The sequence below is a fragment of the Antrostomus carolinensis genome, unplaced genomic scaffold (genome assembly GCF_000700745.2).
Source record: "Antrostomus carolinensis isolate BGI_N321 unplaced genomic scaffold, ASM70074v2 scaffold13887, whole genome shotgun sequence".
NCBI classification, from domain to species: domain Eukaryota; kingdom Metazoa; phylum Chordata; class Aves; order Caprimulgiformes; family Caprimulgidae; genus Antrostomus; species Antrostomus carolinensis.
Window position 1 is genome coordinate 54,639 of NW_010329695.1, and position 9,921 is coordinate 64,559.

General features: G+C 44.7%; 1 protein-coding gene across 1 annotated transcript in view; it reads right to left on the bottom strand.

The window, feature by feature from the left end:
- LAPTM5 (lysosomal protein transmembrane 5) overlaps positions 1–5,762 on the bottom strand; it is a 23,256-nt gene extending 17,494 nt beyond the window's left edge. The window contains exon 1 of the mRNA XM_010172673.1: positions 5,654–5,762. Coding sequence (XP_010170975.1) covers positions 5,654–5,740 — 87 coding nt within the window. The 5' untranslated portion in view covers positions 5,741–5,762. The remainder of the gene's footprint in view (positions 1–5,653) is intronic.
- Positions 5,763–9,921: the final 4,159 nt, after the last annotated feature.

Sequence of the window (9,921 nt, forward strand, 5' to 3'; positions counted from 1 at the left end):
TAGTGGAAGGTGTCCCTGCTGCTGGCAGGGGGGTTGGGACTGGATGAGCTTTAAGGTCCCTTTCAACCCAAACCATTCTATGATTCTATGATTCTACAAACTCTTCTCCAGGGACAGGAGCCGTCAACAAAAGTACCATCCACAACAACAAAGTGGTTGATGTGAAGAGATGGATGAGAAAAGCCATTTTATCTGGACTGCGCCAACTTTGTCTGTGAGTCCTCTGAATGCCACACTGATGCAGGAAGCATGTTTATATCTGCCATCTGCCACCAAGATCAACACAAGCTGTGGTACCGTAGAGCTGAAACAACTTTTCCACAATAGCTATAGCAACCTTTCGTTTCAACAACTGCTTAAAGAAATGATGCAGGCAAGGAGGAACCGGAACTGTTGTGGTCTTGTTCGCATTTGTGTTCTCAAACGTTATGTATGGGAAACAGCACAAACCCAGCGACTGCAGGAGATGAGGCAAATCCAGCTGTAAGTGAGCAGAAGAAATAATCTTTTTTCATCTTTTGCAGAGCAGTGGCTGGAGGTGCTGTACAAGATCTAGGCAGAGTTCAGGCTGGAGTAACATAGTCAGATGTGCTAGGGCTGGCTTTGGAAGCCATCGAAACAAAGAGCAGGGAAAACAAGACTTCACATTGCCCTGAAATGGGGAAGCAAGGCTGGGTGGGATGGCCAGCAGCAGAGACAGGAACTGAGTGCAGACTCTGCCACTGTCTCTGTGTTTGCTACAGGAGACCTAGAAACTATCTTCAAAACCAAATTCATCAACTTCCTGTGCCACAAGCTGCAAGTGCAGTTTCCAGAAGAGCTGTAGTACATCCCCCATGTGAGTATCTATCAAGATAGTGAGTGTCTATCAAGCCACACTCTTGCTGCAGTGGGGACTGGGACCCTGTGTCCCACCATTTGCCTCCCCTCTGAATTTAAAATACTGTCTGGAGTCTGAGTTGGAAGAACACACGTGTCATATTTTCTCCTTGCCTGTCTGATATCAGATTGTTCAATAGCTACATGAGTGATTTTGCTGTAGCTGCACTAGGGTTAAACTGCTGTTAGAGGTTGTGTCATGTGCCTTTTTTTTTCTGAACTATGTGCAGCTTGACTGATCTCCAAATAATTTATCTTCATTCATGTGACGGCTACTCCTTTTTTTTCTTCCCTCACTCAGTTCTTTCTGCAAGACGAGCTTGAAGCCATAATGAGCAGGGTCAATGGGGAGGGTGACACGCTGCTCCAGCAGTGCGTTGGGGTGCTGTGAGGTTTTCTGACAGCCGTGCACACAAGCAGGTGACACCCAGCACTTTGAAGGCAAATAACACTGGGTATAAATGTTGTAGTTTCAGTCCTTCACCCTTTCTTCTTTTAATTTAAAAAATGGTTGTTTTGGCAGGGTAGGATGAAGTGAGGAGTGTTTTTAGTTCCCACTTGGTTTCCTTTCAAAACATTTCATCTTTTTTGTCCTGCTGCCTCCTTCTCCCCGTCTTATTTGTGCAACAGAGATGTTCCAGGAGGACAAGAGAGTAGCATGGGGTATGCTGAACATCTCAGGTCAGCCATAACCTGGTGAAGGTGCAATGAATCACTGCTCTGTACCAACAAAAGTCACATCTACAGGTGAGGACTGGACATGGGGAACGTCCCAGAGATGAGACTCTGCTCTTTGAGTTAAAGAGCTGACAAAGAGAAGAGCTCGGCTGTGACAGAGGCCAGACCAAGCTACAGTCATGCTGCTTTCTAAAACCTCCTTTGCCTCTAATCAGGGACTAATAGAGAATGAATTACAGATCTTCTGCCCATTCTGTATGCTCAGAAGCAACTTTCTGGCCTTGTCTTGAAGCTAATGTCAAATAACTTGAACTTCTTCCTGCCTGGGAGGAGCTGATGACCAGAAGGACAAATTCCTCCATGCTTTCTTTGAGTCACCTGCAAGTCACCTCACAACACCCACTGGAGCTTTGCTAATCACACAACTGTATCCCCTTCTCATTCCCCTCCTTCTTCTTCCCCGTTCGTTTGAGAATGCCCACAATTTATTTCAACTGTCTATAGAGAGATCAGCAGAGAGACAAACCTAATTTATAGGAGAACAAGACATCCCCACAAAGCCTGAGAGCTGGTGTTTGATGGCATTACTATCACCCAGCATCACTATGATTCATCACTAGGACCCACAGCAATAATTTATACTGATACAAACCAACAGTATTGATGTAGCAAATCATCCAAGTCACTGCTGAGTTATAAATCCTCTTTTCTTCCCCCCCCCACTCTGCGCAGCTGCAGCTACATGATCAAAAAAAGTGGAGAAGAGGGATGGAAAAAAGACAACCTTCTCCAAAAATCAAACTGTTTCCAAGGGGTTCTGTATAAAAGAAACCCACTGTGATGATGCAGTAGGTACAGACATGCTGGGACCTGTGGAGACTTGGGGAGTTAGAGGCTCTGGTGTTGCAGTGACGGTCACTCTGTCAGGTGCCAGCAGCAGTAGCAGAGTTGAAGAGCTGAAGGCTCAGGCTGCTCCTGTCCATTCCCCATATCCTTTCCTGGGTCAGTGCTGGTCTTCAAGAGCATCTCTGGTTCCTTAGTCTAAACCCAACTTGCATGTTAGTTGCTAATGCTCCCTGGCATCTCATGCCCTACATTGATCTTGTACATTGTGTACTTTGTACGTATCTTCTGGTAATCACTCTTCTGATTTTGCAATGATGCACCACAACATTTCAGAGAGTCACCCCAAACCTTCCTAACCACCAGCTGGTCACTGCACAAGGGGTGGTTGAACAGCACAAGAGCTGTCATTTAGAGACATGGGGATGCTTCCTACCCAGGCAACCCTGGCACTAGGGACCACCAACGTGGGCAGAAGGAGAGCAGAGCAAGAATCCAGCTGTGGCTCTGCAGGATCCTCTCCAAAACTGTGGTGAGATCCCACGGTGAGTTCATGTTGCCTGTGATCTGTCAGGTGAAGGGTGAAGCCAAATTATGCCCTGGCAGAGCAAAAAGGGACACATGCAGGGGGCTTTGACTGCAATATGAGATTTTGGATGTCATTAAAATATCAGGGGAGTTATTTCTGCTAAGTCCTTGCCTGTGAATGTGCTTAAGACACCCTGTGGGTGATGGGCAAATCTGTTTTAAAGATAGTCCTATGACTTCTGCTTTTGCCATTTTGCAAAGAAAAGCAGTTTCTCTTGCTTGCCCTCAGTGGACCTTTGAACCTCTTCTGCAAACTCTTCCCCGTGAGCACTGTGAGGGCTCACTCCAAGGCTCTCTGCCTTTTGTTGTTCAAAACTCACCTGGTGTCTTCAACAGACCCACAAAATATTTTTGAATTAACAGATCTTTCATACGATGTCACTGGTAATTAAGTTTTCCCTGTTTGCTACCAGCACCAAGAGATGATGTCTCAATTCTCTCCCATCACGTACTGGTGCAAACCAGGAATCTCTGTTGTTACTGGCATAATGGTGAAACATTTATGAGAAAAATGTGCCCCATTTCAAAGCGTTTGCTGACTTCTGAGAAAGACAAAGGAGGTTTTTTTTATGATTCACTCTCCCAGCTAGGAAAAAATAATTCATTTTCTGCATCTCCGTTTCACCACTGATAACAGATAGCTCATGTCTCACGGCAGGCTTGTAGCCCTCTTGGGAAAATGTGTTGTAGTTCCCTGTCTTGTGTTTCCCTCTTTTGCACGGACCTCTTCAGATCTTGGCTATACTTCCTACGAGGCTCTAATTTCTAAACAGCTCATGACCATCCCTCTGTGATTGCTCTATGTGTTTAATGGGTTGTTAGAAATTGCTTGTACTCTGCAAATTCTCAGCTTTCATATATTTCAAATTTTGTGTCTTGGGGTCATGAGAATGAACAAGAAATGCAGCAATTCCTTTTTCTTTAAAGCAGTGTGATTATAAGCTTTGAGCTTGTAGCAAAAAGCCAAGTATCTTGCTCAGGGTGTAATCTAGATGCTCAAAAAGCAGAAGGCAAAAGAGATAATAAAATTGCATAACTCTTTTAACCAATCTCATAATATTTTTGAGGTCCCCAAATGATTAAAATGCACCATGGAAACACCACTACAGCACCTGGTTTTCAAGTAATGCCAGGGGGAAGATACTGGCACTTACACTGCATGAAGATGAGATGTAGACCCAAGTTTCTCTGCTCTCCTGCTCTGGGCTGGCACGGGACCATCTCCTGCCCCAAACCAGGATGGTGCAGAGATGCTGAACTGTGCCCAAGCACAACCAACTCCCTCTCTCACTGCCTCCAGCAACCCCCAGTGCTGCTGTGCTGACTCCTGGCATCTTTATGATGACATCCTGTCATTCATGGAATGCTTTCCCTCTAACTTACTATCCAAAAAACCAACTAAGCTGATCTACAGATTTCTTTGCCTTTCATTTCATGAGTTGAATTCTCCACCGATGTACACAGGCATGGCATTGTGGAAGTCATAACCATGAAACCAGCACATCAGATTGCTGTCTTGGCTTCGTGTGAGTGAGGAGGGGCCTATGGTGCAGTGAAACTCATAGAATAGAATCATAAAATCAAATGATTCTACGATTCTGTTCTATGACTCTCACTGCACCAAAAGCCCATGAGGTCTTTTCCAACCATGAGCATTTGCTCAGGCAGCTTGGATTCCTCCTGCTGCCCCAGGAAAGCAGACTGGTGCTGCAGGAGGACCATGGCATGTCCTTCCCATGCGTGGCACAGCTGCCATGCCCAGCACATCTTTGCAGGCTACATCTCCCCTCACTCCACTTCTCCTGTGCAGGGAGGGGGTTAAGAGCCCCTATTAACCGTTAACCACCCTGCAGGCTCTCAACCCATGACTGTGCACACAGAGTGCAACATATGGGACTATTTTAAGTGCCTCTGCTGTGCAAGAAACCACATCCTCTGTATGACTTAAAGCCACCTGAAAGCACCTCTGTGCAACCAGGTGGAGAGGAAAAACCGTCCCTCCAGGCTCTGCTGGCTCTGCTCACTGCCATCTGCTCCCACCCTCCAGCAGTTCCACCAGTTGCCTGGCAGCTGAACATGACCACACATCTAAACAGAAACCAAAATGCTGCATATAGTGTCCAACTGGCTGGAGAGGGAGAAATGAGACAGCTTTGCCCACCTGTCCTTTGCTTGCCTGGAGCCCAAACCCCTGTTCCCTCCATAACTTCAGGACTCCCACAGTTTCTATTGCCAATGTCATGCCCAGTTTCTAACCAACAGGTCCAGGTAGCCATGCTGAACCCTGGCCAAGCTACACATCCTACACAGGTAAGAGCTCCTGGTTTAAGCTGCAAGGAGATAACAGGAAGCTGAGTGAGTTTCCATGAGCTCCAGTTGGTAGAGCCAGGGAAAAAGTAGTTTAAAAACCTTCCCAGTACAATTTTATTTTTGCCTCCCCCCACCCTGCCACCTTCTCCTCTGTCCTGGTTTTTAGAGAAATTATCACATCCTCTTTTGTCCATCCCTCTTAAATCATTGTTTTTTTCTCTTTTGGGAACACAGAAAAGTCAACAGTCATGAAACTTTGTGATCTGCAATGATGACACCTTCTGCAAAGATTTCACCTCCTCCTCTCTTTTCTTGCCTCCCTCTCCCTGTCCCCCCTTTCAGTCCTGTAACTTACCATGTGGAAGATCCCTAGAGCCACTGTTGTTGTCTTGATGTTGAAGCAGCAACATTTGGGGGGCTCAGTGGTCGCTTGGGCAGGCATTTTTCTGATCCTTCTGCACAGCTGTGAGCTAATAAGGTTGAATTTGCAGCAGCCGCCCCACTGAAAAGCAAAGTGAGCAGTTGGGCAGCTCAACTTCCTTCCTGCTCTATAAATGTGTTAAGTCATCTACAAAGTCACATGAGGTCTTTGGTTTCTCAGTAATAAAGAAAGCAAAATTGTGTTGCTTTTCTAACAGATCTTGAATTACTTGCACATCCCAGATGGTGAATATAAGCACAAGTGCTGCATCAAGCAGGTGGTGTCCAGCAAGTGAGGTACATGGGGAGAGAAGGGATCTGAACTGGGGTGCAGCTTTGTCCTACAAAACAAAACAGAAACAAAAGCAGGGGTCCAAGAATTTCACTTTAAACTTGACCTGCTGTTTTTGTAGTGAAACAGCCAAGTTCCTCGGTTTGAAATGGCTCGTTCCTTGCCAGAAAAGTCACCGTTCATTGGAAGTGCTCCTGGCAGCCGATGCTTGAGCAGCTCTGGTCTCTGGGACCAAAATGATGATGGGACTCCAAGGATCAGGGTTGTTGGCCAAGGGATCTGTAGATTTGCTGCTGGTTCCTGTGGCAGCTGATGTGATTTATGTTAGTCAGCTCCTGGAAAAGAAAAACAACAGAGAGATCTGAGCCTGGTGACTTAGCTACTGTAGACATCAGAGTGTCTACCCTTGCTTGAACCTGTTAAAATGTGCTCTATATATTTATCATCATTCTCATTAAAAAAAAATCTTTTATTTTCTTTTCTCTTTTCTTTTCTTTTCTTTTCTTTTCTTTTCTTTTCTTTTCTTTTCTTTTCTTTTCTTTTCTTTTCTTTTCTTTTCTTTTCTTTTCTTTTCTTTTCTTTTCTTTTTCTATTTTCTTTTCTTCTATTTTCTTTTCTTTTCTTCTATATTCTTCTTTCCTCACCCTATAGGACAGAAAAGTCATGCTTTAGACTTTCTGTGGGGCAAATTGACCTGAGTTTCTGGCTTCCTGGCAAAGGTCTGGTATGCCACAGCAGGGTGACAGCTCTCCAGCAGGTAAATGCAGGTAAATGTAATGAGACAGGTGGGGACACTCAAACAAGCTCTCAGAGGACTTGCGTGCCAACATGCCTGGTTTCAGCATCCCAAATATACCCACTGAGTTGATCATTTTGTGCTTCCAGGAGCATTCCTAGCCAGCATATCATACACTTATCACTTAAATCACATGGTCTATAATAGATTGCCCATGTCTTTATGACCAGGGCTCCCCTGCAGAGCTGGGGATCTCTGCAGCACAAAGACATTTCAGGGCAGGGCAGGGTCAGCACAGTTGGGTCCTGTTGTGCATTCCCATAGTTTTATTTGGAATCTTACCAAATCTGACAGTTTATTACTCCAGTTCCAGGGTTTGAAGTCACATGGTTCTCTCATTTTTATTTTTATTTTTTCCCTTTAAGGGTGCTTCTGTGTTTTTCAGTCTTGCATTTGTGGGAAACTTTACAAATAAGAGCTGAACCCAGCTGAACGGAAGAAGAAAAGGGAAAGGATTCTATTTTATTTTTTTTCTTCACTATTTGGTGATTACACTGCATTCTAGCCAACCTCATGACAAGCTGGGGAAGAAGATGGACTCATCTTCTTCAAAAACCTGATGACAACAGTGCAACTCCTGCCTTGTGGTTGGCAGGAGGATGAAAGCAGCCTTGGGGTACCCCTGGGGACCAGCTCTGAGTCAGAGCTCACGCTGCCATGGATACCTTGTGCTCTCCACCATCCCCTGGCTTGAGAGAAATGCAGAAAAAAATACACAAAAAGGCTGAGTATCCTGGGAAAGACTGGAAGATGAGCTGGTTTTACGACAGCTCTAGGTGACTCAGCCCAAGGCTGCATGGTTAGTTTGTGTGTTTTATTTCAGTCCAAGTCCGTGGCTTCAGCCCCAGTTGAACATTTCCTTGCAAACCCAACTGAGCCCACAGTTGGGGGCCCTCAGTATGCTGAGCCCATAATGATTCAAGCTCACCAAGACTGGAAGAGATCTGCTTTCCTTCTACACAGCTTTCCATCCAGGAGCCTCTGCGGGCTCCACAGAGGTGGGCAGGCATCATCATCCCTTTTCTACAGATGGGAAATTGAGAAATATGTGCAGAAATGCCCCAGTTTGTGGCCACAGTGCTGGCCAGAAGAGAGCTGGGAAGGTAACTGGTGCCTGTGGATTCACAGGGTGCTCAGTTTATGAGGAGAGACTTCATTGCAAGAAAAATATGAATTTTATAGACACTGAAACGATAGCATTGGCAGAAGATGGCATCACTGTGAGTTATATTTCTGCAATCCACTCAAAACCTGCCTGGCTTCTGAACAGCTCCAGAATTCACAGATACATTTTTTACACAGAGTAAATTTGAAGTATGTTTGATTTCACTCCTCCCCATATGAGTTTTTCAAGATTCCACCTCTTTTTAGGATGGGAAGTAAATTCTACAGAGTGTAGTTATGAGTCTCCTGTCACAAAAGACCTCCTGCAGCTTCTTGCTTTCCCATGCAAAGGCAAATACATGGAAGCAGCTGGGAAATGCTCCTTCCAGAGAGTATTTTTATTTCCAGAAATAAAGATTTTGTCATGTATCATCACAGCGCTAAAGGGTTTGGGCTGTAGCCCCCCAAATGTGATCTCCTAATTGTTTTAAAGCCACATATTTCTATCAATCTTTCTTTAAGTTTGATGGTAAATATTTTCAAAGCTCTTTAAACCACTGTGGGGGTTCATCTTCCTTTGCTTCAAGTGTCATTGCTGTAGGGTTGTGGTTTTGGGATTGGTTTTGGGGGGTTTTTTTGAACAAAACAGAAGAATAGCCACATCTTCTGGGAACATTTTGTGATCTCAGCACTGTTGATGGGTGTTTATTAACTTTGAGGAACTCAGTGCACCATTAGTCTTGCCTGTTGTTTTAATTTCCCCAATTTTAAGTGAGATTAGGGCTTATCCAGGAGTCAGGACCTTGTTGTCTGACCTGTGCAGTGACCTCCCTGCTACCTAGGACAGGGAACATTTCTGCCACTTTCCCCTTTACCTGTCCTGGGTTATGAGTGGAGCAGAGCAGGGTGGTGCCCTGATGTCTGCTCTGCCTTGGAGCCCTCACCCTGACCACAGCCTCTGCGATATTCATAGCTCTGTGAAAACTTTCCCTTCCTGTGGTCACAACTTCAGCTGAATGAGTGCAAGTGCCTAATATTAGTGCCCAAGCCTAAAAATTGTCTTCCTCCAAGACAGACAGCTCTGTCCCCTGTATATCTCCCTTGAGCACAACACCAGATGGCCACCAACCCTCCAGGCCTCCAGAGATGCTCAACGCTGAGACAGCAGGCACCCACAGTACCATTAATTTAAGTTTAGCCCATGAGGACACAGCAAGAAAGTCCCTTTACTAGAGATGCAATTTTTACTGGCAAAATAAGCTCTTTAGACAACACAACTTCTGCTCTTGTGGGGCAGAAACTGGAGCTCTGGAGATGGTGAGAGGCAAGTTTGCTTGAATATTATCTCTGACAGGAGTGTTTATTTTTTTTCCTCTTCCACACACAGTGGAGCAATGTTATGAATACACACTTACAGGGAGGGGTTTTTTTAAAATTCCAAGTAGTATCATGAATATAGACTTTACTCCAGTGTTTAGAGCTCTTGCTTCCCAGCCTCCATGAAACCATCAGGTGGAGAGAGGAAGGAATGGGAGATAAATGATGAACAATTGCTTAAAATTTTAATGAACTTCAGACTAGGTTTAGACTAAATCCTACCACTTTGGGATCACTTTGGAATCAAATCAGGTCACTTTGGAATCAAATCACTTGTGACTAATAACTGGTAAAATTCTGACATCACTGGTGGTTGTCACTATTATGTATAACATGTTTTTCAGGCTAAGAATGAGGTTGTTTTACCCCATTTTTCAGCATAGCCTTTAACTACTATTAAAAAAACATAATCCAGCTGCAAAGATTTGCTGGAGGATCCATAGTACAACATGAAATTGAAATCTCTTCACACACAGGGAAAGCACAAAGCCATAGATGAAGACTGAAGGCAGCACAAGTGTCAAGCCTTGCGTCTATCAGCACCTCTGGGGCAACTAGAGCTACACCAAACCACAACAATATCTGGAACATCTTTGGGGAAATAGGGTTAAAAATAATATAGGGATTTACAAAT